We start from the raw sequence: 17,619 nt of genomic DNA, 5'->3' as shown, positions 1-17,619 counted from the left end.
CACCACCCCCTCAGGCAGTGCATTCCAGATCATAACCACTTGCTGTGTAAAAAAGTTTTTCCTCATGTCACCTCTGGTTACTTTGCCAATCACCTTAAATCTCTGCCCTCTGGTTCTTGACCCTTCCGCCAATGGGAACAGTTACTCTCTATCTACTCTGCCTAGATCCTTCATGATTTTGAATACCTCTATCAAATCTCCTCTCAACCTTCTCTGTTCCAAGGAGAACAACCCCAGCTTCTCCAGTCTATCCACGTAACTAAAGTCCCTCATCCCTGGAATCATTCTAGTAAATCTCTTCTGCACCCTCTCTAAGGACTTCACATCCTTCCTAAAGTGCGGTGCCCAGAACTGGACACAATATTCCAGTTGTGGCCGAACCAGTGTTTTATAAAGGTTCATCATGACTTCCTTGCTTTTGTACTCTATGCCTCTATTTATAAAGCCCAGGACCCCATATGCTTTTTTAAGAGCATTCTCAACCTGCCCTGCCACCTTCAACAATTTGTGCACATACACCCCCAGATCCCTCTGTTCCTCTACCCCTTTTAGAATTGTGCCCTCCAGTTTATATTGCCTCTCCTCATTTTTCCTACCGAAATGCATCACCTCGCATTTTTCTGCATTAAACTTCATCTGCCACCTGTCTGCCCATGCCAGCAGCATGTCTATATCGTCTTGAAGTCTATCACTATCCTTCTCACTGTTCACTACCCTTCCAAGTTTTGTTTCATCTGCAAATTTTGAAATTGTGCCCTGTACAGCCAAGTCCAAGTCATTAATATATATCAAGAAAAGCAGTGGTCCCAGCACCGACCCCTGGGGAACACCACTATAAACCTCCCTCCAGTCCGAAAAACAACCGTTCACCACTACTCTCTGTTTCTTGTCATTTAGTCAAATCTATATCCATGTTGCTATTGCCCCCTTTATTCCATGGGCCGCAATCTTAATAGCAAGCCTACCATGTGGCACTTTATCAAACGCTTTTTGAAAATCCATATACACCACATCAACTGCATTGCCCTCATCGACCCTCTCTGTTACCTCATCAAAAAACTCTATCAAGTTGGTTAAACACGATTTGCCTTTAACAAATCCATGCTGGCTTTCCCTAATCAATCCACACTCGTCCAAGTGACTGTTAATTCTGTCCTGGATTATCGTTTCCCCATCACCGAGGTTAAACTGACTGGCCTATAGTTGCTGGGTTTATCTTTACACTCTTTTTTGAACAAGGGTGTAACATTTGCAATTCTCCAGTCCTATGGTACCACCCTCGTATCTAAGGTTATAGTAGGTAGACAGGAAAGTAGGGTCGAAGTCGCAATCAGATCAGCCATGATCTTATCAAATAGCACAGCAGGCTCGAGGGGCCAAATGGCCTACTCCTGCTCTTAATTAGTGTGTTCGTATGCATGTCTGGAAGATTATGGCCAGTACCTCCGCAATTTCCCCTCTTACTTCTCTAAGCATCCTAGGGTGCATCCCATCTGAACCAGGTGACTTATCTATTTTAAGTACAGCTAGCCTTTCTCGTACCTCTTCTTTCTCAATTTTTAGCCCATCCAGTATCTTAACTTTATCTTCCTTACCGAGACTCTGGCAGCATCTTCTTCCTTGGTAAAGTCTGATGCAAAGTACGATGCAAGTTTGATAGGGTAGGCATAGAGAAAATGTTTCCACTTGTGGGGGAGTCCACAACTAGGGGGTCATAATTATAAGATAGTCACCAATAAATCCAATAGTGAATTCAGGAGGAACTTCTTAACCCAGGGAGTGGTGAGAATGTGGAACTCACTACCACAAGGAGTAGTTGAGGTGAATAGCATAGATACATTTAAGGGAAAGCTGGATAAACACACGAGAGAGAAAGGAATAGAAGATTATGCTGGCAGAATTAGATGAAAGAGAGGTGGGATGAGGCTCGTGCGGAGCATAAACACCAGCATGGACCAGTTGGGTCGAATGGCCTGTTTCTGTGCTGTACATTCTCGGTTTGAACCATTTGAAATGATCACAAGCACCTGCCATCCATCACTGTTTGCCATCACACCCACTAGTAAAATAAAATCTTGCTCAGGATTAAACAAGGCCAACCCTCCACAATATATACTATAAGAACACAAGTTGGAGTCTTGGGATTCAGATAGTATGGAATTAAGATCTGCTCTTATAGTTTATAAGATCATCTGAACCCCACTGATGGGATAAATATTTCTCCCTTCATTAGTTGTAATGAACTGATTAAATTTCATCGCTGCCATTTGAGTCCTCTTAAAATGTAAATTTTTATTTCAAATTTACACTCTTCATTTGTAATGAGTAAAAAAGTTGTGCAAAGTTAATTTATAAGTGATTTTGAGCTAAAAAATCATTAACTTTCTCATGCATAGTTAGTAACAATATGGGTTCGTTACGCTTTGAAATCAAAAGATGATTTTCATATTTTAATTATGCAGCAGGTATTTATAATTCTGAAACTAATAAGGCAATTGTTTCATAGAGCTGGTTGGCTAAGACGCACAGATGGAAATGATTGATAGGGATTTTATTATGTGAGGAGCTGGATTTTAAAGTACAACATTCTGCTCAGTGTCCTCGTGGGATGTTAAGTCATTTTTTATGCCATGTGTTAAAATAATACTTTGGGAATTCGTAACTCAGCTCTACACACCAGGGAGTTGCCAGGTTCAATCCCCAGTCTCTGCTGCATTATTTAATCTCAGACTGGACAGCGAAAGGGCTCCAATTGGCCTTGGTATCCCTGGGTTAGGGAAAGGAAAACCAGCCTGGGCTCTTGCTCCTGATTGCTGTCCTATAGTTGCTATTTGTAAAATGTGTGTGTGCATGTGGGCACATCAGGACAAGACAGCACTGAGCTTGGTTGAAATCAAAAGATGGTTTCCATACTTTAATTATGCAGCATCTAAAATATATTAAATTTGTTATGCATGTCACGCACTTCAGATTTGAGCACCATCGTTCTGTCATGCACGTTAGTGGCATCTCAATAGATTTTCTCACTGTAAAGCTACCTGTCACACAGTCACGCCACACACCAACCATTAGATAGATCGTCATAGGCTCCAGAAGCAGCAGATCCCCCTACGTACACCTAGATCTAATGTGCTCTGAGGAAAACTCTCTTTGTCCTGACTTTCTGTGGCCAACGCCAGCAGGGATTCACTAGCGAACTAATAATTCTGAAACAGTTGAATACTTTCTTGAATCCCACTGTCTGGGTTTACATATCTAGACTGGTCATGGATGAGGTGTCAAGGTGTTAGCAGCACCCGAGGAACTGTTTTCCATATAAATCCGCCTTCAGAATAGGGGGGGGGGGGGGGGGGGGAAGATTAAAGGAGGTAATTTTAGTAAAGAACTAGCAACAGTAACTAGAAATAAAGATAGATGGGTTTAGTGGTGTATTATATTCCTTTTTAGTTGGTTCTAGTGCAGCTGTGAGAAATATAAATGCTTTGTGTTATGCCGATTTCAGGTGTTAATACTGACGTTTCTCGCCTAATAAATCTTCAAAGGAAAAAAAAAGTCCCAAGAATTAGGAAATTATTTTCTCTTTAATATATTTACTGGAAAACACATATTCCTACGTGGTTTAATCAATCACTATACGCATGAAGATTATAGAGAAAGGTTGGAATAACTATGATTAGCCTGGACAAAACAGAAAGGTAACTTGAGAGTGAGCTGAATCCAAGGTCACTTTTACTGAGAAGCAAAGCCTGAGGTTTGCTGCTTGTATTTATAGTCAGACTCTATTTTGATCAATTCAGCTTTGTCCAATAAATTAGTTGATCTCCTGAGGCATTGTATATGGGAAGTCAAGTTTAAAACTAAGTGTAGGCTTCAGGTGAAGTAAGGTTAGAGGACACACAGGCATGCGTAAGATTTTTAATAAAGTACACAGGTAACCATGACTTAAACCCCCTTCAGAATGCCAATACAACACCCTTAGCAGGAAAGTAGTTTTACTTCAAAGGAACAGAGTAATAATTATAATATGAACATAGTTCAGGATTAAAAATTAAAGTAACACAAGAAAGTAATTTGCACAGCTTTTTATAAATTGACCTCTGGCTTCTGCTTTTATCTCCCTGTAGTTGATATAAAAGCCTATCCAGTGTCTTCCCTGTCTTAACTTGGCACCAAAGCCAAGGTCCATTTACTGGAGTCGGAACCCATTTAGAACCAGTAATTTCCATTCCTCAGAATCCTCATATTACCTTTCCACAAGTGTTAGCAGCTTCAACAGACGATGATGCTCTCCTGGCTGTTGAATGATGTCAGAGCTACCTAGTGCCACCATCCCCAAAAATGGTTGCTGTCGAAACCAGCATCAGGACTCATCCAGTATCTAGTCTTTTCTCCTTGTGTTTTCCCAGTGGTGACTCACCACATGCACCTCAATGTTCAACGTATCCAATACCAGTATTGCCATTCAATTGATGCTGGGTTGGCATCAGCGCCTATTTGATGCTGTCCAATACCATCATAAATCCACACTTTCATTCTACGGGGCCAGCTCTAGATTCCACTGGATCACTGTTTCCAGTGTCAATAACGGAGCCAACTCTAAACCAACTCGTCTATGCTCTTCCTCACCAAAGGGTCCTCTGGCTGAGGTACGAACTTGGAAACAGTTGTTAAAGCTTAGAGACACTTGCTAAGCACTCAGTAAAGAAACAGCATGCACTTATAAAGCACCTTCAGCCATTACAGGACATCCTAAAGTGCTTTGCAGCCATTAAAGTACTGCTGAAATGTATTCACTGTTGTAATGTAGGGAAAAGCAATAGGCAACTTGCACATAGCAAAGCCTTACAAACAGCAACAAGCTGAATAGCAAGTAAATCCATTTTTTGGTGACATTGGTTGAGGGATAAATGGGAGAACTCCTCTGCTCTTCTTAAAATACCCACCCATGGGGATAGATGGAGCCTCAGTTTAACATCTCATCTGAAAGATGGCACCTCCGACAATTCAATACTCCCTCAGTCCTGCACTGAAGTTTCAATCTATGCTATGTGCTCCAGTCCTAGAATGGGGCTGACAGAGGTAAGATTGCTACCACTGAGAGAAGGCTATGGGGTAGATTTTCAACTAGCTGTCTGGGCATAAAATTGGAGTTTGGCCGTCCATTATAGAAACTGATGGCTGATTTACAATGGCAGTTTTACGGCCAGGTAGTGAGTTGCCATTTGCCATATCCCTCTCTGCACCAGAGACCCTTCACCCATTACTTGCCACCCGAAATGAGAGAAGAAAATGAGACAGACAGAAATGGAAAAGCACAGGGATAGAAAGGAAGGGAAAGACGGAGAAACAGAAAAGCAGCAAAAGAGAAGAATAACAGTGAAACAGCAGAAGCATGAGAGTAGAGAGAGAAACAGAAAAGAGAAACAAAGCAGTAGGAGATATTTGTAAACAATTTTACAACACCAAGTTATAGTCCAGCAATTTTATTTTAAATTCACAAGCTTTCGGAGGCTACCTCCTTCCTCAGGTGAACGATGTGGAAATGAAATCCTCGAAATGAAATCGCATTTATAATTCACAGAACAATGCTTGGTGATTACAGACAGTTTTTTCAACTGCCCGTTGCCAAGGCAATCAGTGTGCAGCCAGACAGGTGTTACCTGCAAGTTCTCAGAATATACAAATCACCAAAAAAAACAACAAACAAAAAAAAAAGAGATAGAGAGGTAGAAACATAGAAAAGACAGCAACTGACCCGTTATATTAAAAACAGATAACATTTGTTCGCTGGTGGGGTAACGTGTAGCGTGACATGAACCCAAGATCCCGGTTGAGGCCGTCCTCATGGGTGCGGAACTTGGCTATCAATTTCTGCTCGACAATTTTGCGTTGTCGTGTGTCTCGAAGGCCGCCTTGGAGTACGCTTACCCGAAGGTCGGTGGATGAATGTCCATGACTGCTGAAGTGTTCCCCGACTGGGAGGGAACCCTCCTGTTTGGCGATTGTTGCGCGGTGTCCGTTCAGTAGGAGATATGATAGAGAAGATAAAGAGGAGAGAAAGAGGGAGAGATAGAAGCAGAAACATGAAGAGGCCAGAGACAGATACTTAAAGATTCCACTGGCTCATTGTGAGCAAAGCCATGGGTTCTAGAAGCATTAACAATGTCAGTTTCTGATTGAAAGTGCTGGTTTCCACTCATACCAAATCAATATATATATTATATAAAATTTAATTTTTATATTATATATAGAATTTATATATATTATGTGTGTGTGTGTATATAATCCACTAACTTTTACATTGCATGATAATATATCAGACTTAGCTACGGAGTAGATCCATTTGTATTCAACATGAAAAGTTAAAAAATGTTAAATAAAATAGAATAAAAAGTATTGTAAGAAAGCAAGAATAACATACCTTGTGAAAACTTGTTCTCTGTAAGTCATGCAGAGCGTCACAAACAACAGGAGGGTAGATCACTCAAATTTGTCAGATAAAGCCTGCTTTAAGTCGACGAAAAAAGATTGGGTCTGGGCTGATTTGTTTATTCGTTCCAAAGAGGCACAGAAGGAACTGCTTAATTATATAAAATCTCTGACAACTACACTGTGACTGCAAAGGAACACCCTTAGAGGCGGCACTAAGACACAAAAAAATAATTCCTGCAAGACAGGGGGATGGGCACCAGGATGTAGCATTGGAAAGGAGAAACAAGGGGCACAAAGGATCGGGAGAAAAAGATAGCACTAGAGCAAGTAATAGTACAGTATTAGATGGGGTCAGACTAAGGGAGTGTACAAGAAAGTCTAAGACTGGTTTGCAGTGCATGTGTGTAAACGCACGAAGCGTGGTAAACAAGGTTGGTGAGCTGCAGGCGCAAATAGCCACATGGGAATACGATGTTGTGGCGATAACGGAGACCTGGCTTAAAAAAGGCAGGACTGAGTACTAAATATTCCTGGATACAAGGTGCTCAGGGAAGATAGGGAAGGAAAGAAAGGAGGGGGGGGGGGGGGGATTAAGGAGAATATTGCAGTGCTGGAGACAGATGATGCCTTTGAGGGGTCAAGGACAGAATCTATTTAGTTAGAGTTGAGAAACAATAGAGGTGCCATTACACTACTGGGTGTATTCTATAGGCCACCAACTAGGGGGAAGGATATAGAGGAACAAATTTGCAGGAAAATTACAGGGAGGTGCAAAACTGTAATTGAACAGTGGTCGGCCTTTAAAGAAGAGATAGTTCTGGTACAGTCTCGGTACATTCCCACGAGGGAGAAAGGTAGGGCAACTAAAGCCAGAATGACAAAAGAGATAGAGAGTAAGATGAATCGGAAAAAAGAGGGCATCTGACAGATGTCAGATTGATAACACAAGAGAGAACCAGGCAGAATATAGAAAGTTCAGAGGGGAAGTGAAAAAGGAAATAAGAGGGGCAAAGAGTATGAGAATAGACTGGCGGTCAACATAAAAGGGAATCCAAAAGTCTTCTATAAGCATATAAATAGTAAACGGGTAGTAAGAGGAGGGGTGGGACCGATTAGCGACCATAAAGGAGATCTACTTATGGAGGCAGAGCGCCTGGCCGAGGTACTGTTTTCAGCTTCTAATAGTGCCATGTGGTTGCTAAGGGTGATAAGCCATTGGGCACGATGTTCATGAGGTCACAGATGCAATACGGACGTCGCTGCGCCGTTATTGTTTTGACATTCCAGCAATTTGCGCTGAAAAATTAATGCGATGTGAACGGTGAGGTTAAAAAGACGAATTCACCTCAATTGCAGCGAGATGCATCATTGCAGCAATTTCTGGCCCGTTGACATCACTGAGCCGTTATCATATTGTCAGTCCATGATTTGTGGTGCAAGCATGGTGTGACGTAAATGGTGAGCAGAACAATCCAATTAACGTCATTCGCAACCAAATCCACCATTGTAGCAATTTCCGGACCAACATCACTCCTACAATCGACAAGACTTATGCCTATGAGCAATAAATGGTGCAAGAGCTGTTTGGCAACTCTTTGTTTGGCAAAACTGGTAAGTGCTATTGCATTGATCCAATCGTGTCAAGTGAAAAAGAACGAACTGTCAAATTCCACCTAATTTCCTCATTCTTTTATACTTCCCAGAACAACTGATTCTTTTTCACAACTAAGGAATAAAAGAGTTTCTGAAAGGAACAGGTTTTACTTCAATTTGCTTTGGATACATACAGTTGACATTACTCCACTCCCTGTGAAGGCTATTTCTCTGAAGAAAATTCATGTGCGCAGCATTGACTATTCAAATATTAAGCCTGTCTTTGTACAACACTGCCTCCTGGTGTTTAATTCCAAGATTCCTTAAGTTTGGTCACTAATATTTAATGAAGTATATTCTTCTTTTCATTCCCTATTTATTCCTCTTTTTGGTGATCATAGGAACAGAAGTAGGCCATTCAGCCCCTTGTCCCTGCTCTCCCGTTCCTCAGCCAAGTGGGCATATTTGATATGTAACCCGAGAGAGTGAGTTTCTGCAGGCTATTTTACCATACAGGGCATTGCAGCTACACTCAATCCCAACCTCATCTTTTGTCCACACCCAACACACTTTCAGGGTTGGGTTTTGGGAATCCCAAGTGATTTTTTTTTTCCTAATCCTCATCTAGGGATATTGAAGCCAGTGGCAGTGACCCAACTGACAATGCAACAATATCCATCAATGTCAAGATATCCAACTGAGCACAGCCCAAGTACTGAACCTGTGTCATTCTAGTCTATATGGCTTCATACTATACTGACCTGTGTCTCTACCCACTGGGCCAACAAGGGAGCTATAGCACTAATGCTAAATAGAAACACTAAACGTACAGCCTGAATTAAGGTTAGACACCTCCCTTAAAAACTTCTTCACAATTTTAAAAACCTAAATAATGTCAGCGAGTAAGACTTAATGAAAATAAACAGCTATTTAAAGCTTAAGTTTGTTAAAGAAATAATTTATTATTGTTTAAAGATACTAGCAAACTAATGATCAGAAATAGAAACATCTAAAATAAATACAGCACTACCACAGATATGTTGTCCAGAAGAAACTCAAACGTGGGACGAATTAATGAAAATTAATGCAATTAGTAGAATTCCCTTCCGCAGCGGGCCTGTTAAAGTAACAGTATTGCCTCTGCAACATTGTTTACTTATTTGGTTCTTCACCAACTGGATGAAGGTAAAACATCTTCCCATTCACTCGTCTACGAGCTTTTTAAGTTCATGTTCCACCTGTTGTACAAATGCTGGGAAACTTTGATCCATAAGACATAATCGCAGGAAAGGACCCAGCTCTTCTGTGTTCAATGCTGACTGCTGATAGGCCAGCGGTAGCTGAGGTGATGCAGCACCTAACATGGACTAGGGAAAAAAAAATACATAAGTTATAGAATTTAAATAGTTTGTACAGATATAAAGGTCTCTGTCACTGAATTATGCTTTTTCAGGCTTCTATATTTAGCTTTAACCAGAATATAAAACTAAATAAAACAAATACAATAAAGTTAAAGGAAGATTAACTTAACTTTTTATAGCGTTACTGATGATAGAAACTCACTTTAAAAGGCAATGCATCCCTGTGATTCTTCGATATGTTCAATGGAATGAAAGAAGAAAAATGAACTACATTTGATGCAAACAAATATAGCAACCTGGGGAGATTTCCTCTGGTCACTCTACATTAGAGGCGATAGTTTCTCTGGTCACTCTACATTAGAGGCGATAGTTTCTCTGGTCACTCTACATTAGAGGCGATAGTTTCTCTGGTCACTCTACATTAGAGGCGATAGTTTCTCTGGTCACTCTACATTAGAGGCGATAGTTTCTCTGGTCACTCTACATTAGAGGCGATAGTTTCTCTGGTCACTCTACATTAGAGGCGATAGTTTCTCTGGTCACTGTATATTAGATGCTATTTGTGTGTATTAATGCTTTAGCAACATCATAATCTTAGTCAGAAGATTTCCTTTGATTGCTATTTCTAGTGAAATCATAAACTTGTTCTTTAAAAAGCTTTTCTGATTTTGTTAGAAATACTAAACCTTACCACTAACACACAGTGACCAGGGGAAATCTTTCTTACTAATATAGAGTGACCAGAGAAACTAAAAGATTTCCTCTGGTCACTGTGTGTTAGTGGTAAGGTTTAGTATTTCTAACAAAATCAGAAAAGCTTTTTAAAGAACAAGTTTATGATTTCACTAGAAATAGCAATCAAAGGAAATCTTCTGACTAAGATTATGATGTTGCTAAAGCATTAATACACACAAATAGCATCTAATATACAGTGACCAGAGAAACTATCACCTCTAATATAGGAGTGACCAGAGAAACTGTGATCTTTATCAATGTAGCACTGCAAAATTGAGCACTGACTGGTATTTATTACACACTGCAGTAACTTCAATAATTCAGTAGTATAATGCCCTTGTTATATTAAGGAAGCTGTTGTGACTAAGGCACAATAAATGTCAACTCATGTACTCAGTCAGGGTAATATTAGCTTGTTTGTATGCACTATGATGTTCTCAGCCCACTAGACTGAAGGAAGTTGTCCCATTTTGATAAGTGGATGGACCAGTTTCATAAAGCACACGATTATGCTGAGACATCCTGGCACACATTAGTTTCTGGAGTACAGTGGAGGCTCCAGCTATTAAACTGGAGGGGGCACAATGTTGCAGTAGTGAAAAGACATACAATGTCAAAACATCTATTTGGTGGATTTCACTGGAGGCACAATAGTGAATAAGGGTACGGTAGCATAGTGATTATGTTACTGGGCTAGTAATCCAGAGGCCTGGACTAAAATCCAGAGTCATGAGTTCAAATCCCGCCACGGCAGCTGGCGAATTTAAATTCAATTAATTAATTAATTAATTAAATACAAATCTGGAATTAAAATACTAGTATCAGTGATGATGGCCATGAAACTACCGGATTGTCGTAAAAACCCATCTGGTTCACTAATGTCCTTTAGGGAAGGAAACCTGCCGTCCTTACCCGGTCTGGCCTATATGTGACTCCAGACCCACAGCAATGTGGTTGATTCTTAATTGCCCTCTGAAATGGCCTAGCAAGCCACTCAGTTGTAAAATCTCGCTACGAAAAGTCATAATAAGAATAAAACCGGACGGACCACCCGGCATCGGACCACTAGGCACCGGACACGACAACGGCAAAACACCAAGCCCAGTCGACCCTGCAAGGTCCTCCTTACTAACATCTGGGGACTTGTGCCAAAATTTGGAGAGCTGTCCCACAGACTAGTCAAGCAACAGCCTGACATAGCCATACTCACAGAATCATATCTTTCAGCCAACGTCCCAGACTCTTCCATCACCATCCCTGGGTATGTCCTGTCCCACCGGCAGGACAGACCCACCAGAGGTGGCGGTACAGTAATATACAGTCAGGAGGGAGTGGCCCTGGGAGTCCTCAACATTGACTCTGGACCCCATGAAATCTCATGGCATCAGGTCAAACATGGGCAAGGAAACCTCCTGCTGATTACCACCGACCGTCCTCCCTCAGCTGATGAATCAGTCCTCCTCCATGTTGAGCACCACTTGGAGGAAGCACTGAGGGTAGCAAGGGCACAGAATGTACTCTGGGTGGGGGACTTCAATGTCCATCACCAAGAGTGGCTCGGTAGCACCACTACTGACCGAGCTGGCCGAGTCCTGAAGGACATAGCTGCTAGACTGGGCCTGCGGCAGGTGGTGAGCGAACCAACACGAGGGAAAAACTTACTTGACCTTGTCCTCACCAATCTACCTGTCGCAAATGCATCTGTCCATGACAGTATTGGTGGGAGTGACCACCGCACAGTCCTTGTGGAGATGAAGTCCCGTCTTCGCACTGAGGACACCATCCAACGTGTTGTGTGGCACTACCACCGTGCTAAATGGGATAGATTCAGAACGGGTCTAGCAGCTCAAAATTGGGCATCCATGAGGCGCTGTGGGCCATCAGCAGCAGCAGAATTGTATTCCAGCACAATCTGTAACCTCATGGCCCGGCATATTCCTCACTCTACCATTACCAACAAGCCAGGGGATCAACCCTGGTTCAATGAGGAGTGTAGAAGAGCATGCCAGGAGCAGCACCAGGCGTACCTAAAAATGAGGTACCAACCTGGTGAAGCTACAACTCAGGACTACATGCATGCTAAACAGCGGAAGCAACATGCTATAGACAGAGCTAAGCGATTCCACAACCAACGGATCAGATCAAAGCTCTGCAGTCCTGCCACATCCAGTCGTGAATGGTGGTGGACAATTAAACAACTAACGGGAGGAGGAGGCTCTGCAAACATCTCAGCCCCAGCGCAAAAGACAAGGCTGAAGCGTTTGCAACCATCTTCAGCCAGAAGTGCCGAGTGGATGATCCATCTCGGCCTCCTCCCGATATCCCCACCATCACGGAAGCCAGTCTTCGGCCAATTCGATTCACTCCACGTGATATCAAGAAACGGCTGAGTGCACTGGATACAGCAAAGGCTATGGGCCCCGACAACATCCCAGCTGTAGTGCTGAAGACTTGTGCTCCAGAACTAGCTGCGCCTCTAGCCAAGCTGTTCCAGTACAGCTACAACACTGGCATCTACCCGACAATGTGGAAAATTGCCCAGGTATGTCCTGTCCACAAAAAGCAGGACAAATCCAATCCGGCCAATTACCGCCCCATCAGTCTACTCTCAATCATCAGCAAAGTGATGGAAGGTGTCGTCGACAGTGCTATCAAGCGGCACTTACTCACCAATAACCTGCTCACCGATGCTCAGTTTGGGTTCCGCCAGGACCACTCGGCTCCAGACCTTATTACAGCCTTGGTCCAAACATGGACAAAAGAGCTGAATTCCTGAGGTGAGGTGAGAGTGACTGCCCTTGACATCAAGGCAGCATTTGACCGAGTGTGGCACCAAGGAGCCCTAGTAAAATTGAAGTCAATGGGAATCAGGGGGAAAACTCTCCAGTGGCTGGAGTCATACCTAGCACAAAGGAAGATGGTAGTGGTTGTTGGAGGCCAATCATCTCAGCCCCAGGGCATTGCTGCAGGAGTTCCTCAGGGCAGTGTCCTAGGCCCAACCATCTTCAGCTGCTTCATCAATGACCTTCCCTCCATCATAAGGTCAGAAATGGGGATGTTCGCTGATGACTGCACAGTGTTCAGTTCCATTCGCAACCCCTCAATGAAGCAGTCCGAGCCCGCATGCAGCAAGACCTGGACAACATCCAGGCTTGGGCTCATAAGTGGCAAGTAACATTCGCGCCAGATAAGTGCCAGGCAATGACCATCTCCAACAAGAGAAAGTCTAACCACCTCCCCTTGACATTCAACGGCATTACCATCGCCGAATCCCCCACCATCAACATCCTGGTGGTCACCATTGACCAGAAACTGAACTGGACCAGCCATATAAATACTGTGGCTACGAGAGCAGGTCAGAGGCTGGGTGTTCTGCGGCGAGTGACTCACCTCCTGACTCCCCAAAGCCTTTCCACCATCTACAAGGCACAAGTCAGGAGTGTGATGGAATACTCTCCACTTGCCTGGATGAGTGCAGCTCCAACAACACTCAAGAAGCTCGACACCATCCAAGATAAAGCAGCCCGCTTGATTGGCACCCCATCCATCACCCTAAACATTCACTCCCTTCACCACCGGCGCACTGTGGCTGCAGTGTGTACCATCCACAGGATGCACTGCAGCAACTCGCCAAGGCTTCTTCGACAGCACCTCCCAAACCCGCGACCTCTACCACCTAGAAGGACAAGAGCAGCAGGCACATGGGAACAACACCACCTGCACGTTCCCCTCCAAGTCACACACCATCCCGACTTGGAAATATATCGCCGTTCCTTCATCGTCGCTGGGTCAAAATCCTGGAACTCCCTTCCTAACAGCACTGTGGGAGAACCGTCACCACACGGACTGCAGCGGTTCAAGAAGGCGGCTCACCACCACCTTCTCGAGGGCAATTAGGGATGGGCAATAAATGCTGGCCTTGCCAGCGACGCCCACATCCCGTGAACGAATAAAAAAAAAACTAAAGCTTTTGCTAACTGCCCAAAGAGGTACAGAACTACGTATTCATCTTACAAATTTCGGAAGTAGACCTAAAGCTCGGATACTACAGGAAAGACGATACGACACTGACAGACTGAGAATAAGATACTTATTATATCCATCTCCCATTCGCCCCAGTCTAGTCTCACAGTAGCTACTAGTCACTTGATACAGATTCTGTTCCAGGTAGAAGTCATGGTTTTGTAAGGTTTGTGCAGTGACAGAAGAGGCTCGATTTTATTAATGCTACGAGAAACTGACAAATTTGCTATCCAAACTGAGAATAAGATTCCTTCTTTAGAATAACTTGTCACATCTTAACTCTTTCAACACATTAAGGGGTACAAACAACAGGCGATAAACTAAGGTGCAGTAGAATAAAATTTGCTTCCTGATTGTATGAAACAAAATATAGATAGAAACAAGCCCTTTTGATTCTTACCTTTCCAGTTCTTTCCTTGATTTGCCCTCTACTTTTCCCCTTTTTATTGATTACCCTTTTTCTCTTCTATCCTTAGTTGTTGCCTCAGCAAGTTTAGAATAGAGCCCGAAGGAAAAAAATATTAAAAAGTGAAAAACTCAAGAGGGGAATGCGTTGCATAGTGAAAGAAAGAAAGCAAGCTTGTATTTACATAGTGACTTAGCATATCCTCAGAATCTCCTAAAATGCTTAAAATCTCATTACTTCTGAAGAGTAATCACTTGTTGTGCAGGCAAAGATGACAGCCAATTTGCACACAGCTAGGTAGTACAAACAGTAAATGAGATGACAGGGTTTGTTTTTATCTCTGGTTGAGTTTCATATTCAACGCTCTAAGCTGTAAATGCCTTACATGAACTGAACTTGGACCAGTCTTTACCAAGTTCAGACTGGGCCAGAGTCTTCAGAACAAAATCTATTCGTAATTCAGTATTAAATCACGTCACTCAGAAGCCTCAAGGATGACTACAATGGCTTTCAAAAACAATTTTAATCTTCTTCCTGGAATATGAAATGTTACATTGCTGTACTTTATTAGAACAATGTAAAAGGAGTTTTACTCTGCATCAAATCTGCTCTGTATCTTTTCTGGGAGTAATTGTTGTTTACACTGATCGCAAGAAGTGGAACAGTATTTGATTCAAGAATACAGATTTAATACATAGTAAAAAGCAGAAGACATAATAACTCTGTCTTTACCTACCTTTGCCAGTTGTTTGATGGATATTCTACCCTCGGAAAGGCTGCTTTGAGTTGCTGTTTGCCCCTCCCCTGTACCACGTGCCTGTCATTAAATATAAAATAACAGGATCTTGAAATGCTACAATCATTGACAAAATCATTCCAGGCACGAGTGCAATATGGTTAACGTTAAGAGTAAAACCTCCTGTACTTTCTGTGCCGACGATGTCAGTGGTGCACAAAGCAAATCTCAGCAGTACCAGTGTGATAACTGCAGTCCCCTTGAGCTGCTGCAGCCCTTGTGGTGATGGTGCTCCCACAATTGTGTTAAGTAGGCAATTCAAGGATATTGACTAAGTGAAGATGAAGGAACAGTGATACATGTCCAAGTCAGGATGGTGAGCAACTTGAAGGGGAATTAGGTGATGTTCCCAAACGTTGCTGCTCGTGTCCTCCCCATTGGCAGAGGTCACACGAAAGTGGGGCACTGTCGATATAACCTTGGTGAGTTGACGCAGTGCCTCCTTGTAGATCACATATATTGCAACCACAGTACGCTAGTAGTGGAGGGGGTGGATATTAAATTCAGTGGCGACGCACCAATCAAATGAACTGCTTTGTCTTGGATGATGTTGAGCTTCTTGAGTGTTGTGATTGTACACATCCAGGCAAGTGGTGAGTGTTCCATCATATTCCTGACTTGAGCATTATAGATGGAGAAGAGGTTTTAAGGGGTCAGGAGGTGAGCCACTCATCACAGATACCCAGCCTCTGGCTGCAAGAGCACGATACAGTGTTGATATGGCTGATCCAGCTCAGCTTCTGGTCAATGGTGATCATAGGAACAGGAGTAGGCCATTCAGCCCCTTGTGCCTGCTCCGCCATTTGATAAGATCATGGCTGATCTGTGATCTAGCTCCATATACCCGCCTTTGGCCCATATCCCTTAATACCTTTGGTTGCCAAAAAGCTATCGATCTCAGATTTAAATTTAGCAATTGAGCTAGTATCAATTGCTGTTTGCGGAAGAGAGTTCCAAACTTCTACCACCCTTTGTGTGTAGAAATGTTTTCTAATCTCACTCCTGAAAGGTCTGGCTCTAATTTTTAGACTGTGCCCCCTACTCCTAGAATCCCCAAATAGCAGAAATAGTTTCTCTCTATCCACCCTATCTGTTCCCCTTAATATCTTATAAACTTCGATCAGATCACCCCTTAACCTTCGAAACTCTAGAGAATACAACCCCAATTTGTGTAATCTCTCCTCGTAACTTAACCCTTGAAGTCCGGGTATCATTCTAGTAAACCTACGCTGCACTCCCTCCCAGGCCAATATGTCCTTCCGAAGGTGCGGTGCCCAGAACTGCTCACAGTACTCCAGGTGCGGTCTAACCAGGGTTTTGTATAGCTGCAGCATGACTTCTGCCCCCTTGTACTCCGGCCCTCTAGATATAAAGGCCAGCATTCCATTAGCCTTATTGATTATTTTCTGCATCTGTTCATGACACTTCGATGATCTATGTACCTGAACCCCTAAGTCCCTTTGGTCATTCACTGTTCTTAACTTTTTACTATTTAGAAAGTACCCTGTTCTATCCTTTTTTGATCCAAAGTGGATAACCTCACATTTGTCTACATTGAATTCCATTTGCCAGTTTTGCCCATTCACCTAATCGATCAAAGCACTTTGTAATTTTATGTTTTCATCTACACTGCTTACAATACCACCAAATCTTTGTGTCATCAGAAAACTTAGATATGAGACTTTCTATGTCTTCATCTAAGTCGTTAATAAATATTGTGATCGGCAGGACTTTCATGGTGGCTGGGTGATGGTGGTGCTATTAAAGAAGAAGTGGAGGTGCCTAGGCTTTGTCTTATTCAAGATGATCATTTCTTGGCACTTAAGTGGTGCAAATGTTACCTGTCACTTGTCAGCTCAATTCTGGATGTTATCCAGGTCCTGTTGTAAGCTGGCAAGGGCAGCTTCATTATCAGAGGAGCTGTGAATGGAACTGAACACTGCGGAATCATCAACAAACAGCCCCACTCCTGACCTTATGACAGGAGGTCATTAATGAAGAAGCTGAAGATCCCTGAGGAACTCCTGCAGTGATGTGCTGGTGCTGTGATGACTGGCCTCTGACGACCATACAATCTTCCTTTGTGTCAGGAATCACTCCTGCCACTGAAAAGTTTTCCATTTGACCCGCTACTGAAAGTTTTGATAGGGTCGAATGCTAACTGCTCATTGTAATCATTTCAGACATAACACGTGACTTACACTTGTTCAAAGCTGCTAAAAAACAAAACCTTAAAGAGTAGTCCGAATAATCTCCACAGCTTTCATATGCTT

At 42.8% G+C, this 17,619-nt stretch overlaps 2 protein-coding genes across 4 annotated transcripts in view; both read right to left on the bottom strand.

The window, feature by feature from the left end:
* The window catches only part of LOC137304843 (dual oxidase 2-like), a 99,352-nt gene extending 92,771 nt beyond the window's left edge, over positions 1–6,581 (bottom strand). The window contains exon 1 of the mRNA XM_067973634.1: positions 6,422–6,581. The gene's annotated coding sequence lies outside the window, so the exon portion shown is untranslated. The remainder of the gene's footprint in view (positions 1–6,421) is intronic.
* A 2,401-nt stretch (positions 6,582–8,982) lies between these two features.
* rec114 (REC114 meiotic recombination protein) overlaps positions 8,983–17,619 on the bottom strand; it is a 28,424-nt gene continuing 19,787 nt past the window's right edge. For 2 of the 3 annotated variants that reach the window (XM_067973292.1, XM_067973294.1), the window contains 2 exons: positions 15,287–15,367; positions 8,983–9,392 (listed from right to left, as the gene is read on the bottom strand). In XM_067973292.1, the coding sequence (XP_067829393.1) occupies positions 9,228–9,392; positions 15,287–15,367 (246 nt within the window). In that variant the 3' untranslated portion in view covers positions 8,983–9,227. The remainder of the gene's footprint in view (positions 9,393–15,286; positions 15,368–17,619) is intronic. The other variant, XM_067973293.1, reaches the window with a different exon arrangement.

The sequence above is a fragment of the Heptranchias perlo genome, chromosome 38, assembly GCF_035084215.1.
Source record: "Heptranchias perlo isolate sHepPer1 chromosome 38, sHepPer1.hap1, whole genome shotgun sequence".
In the NCBI taxonomy this organism is placed as follows: domain Eukaryota; kingdom Metazoa; phylum Chordata; class Chondrichthyes; order Hexanchiformes; family Hexanchidae; genus Heptranchias; species Heptranchias perlo.
The sequence above is the reverse complement of the archived record's forward strand: the minus strand, read 5'-3'. Positions and strand labels throughout refer to the sequence as shown.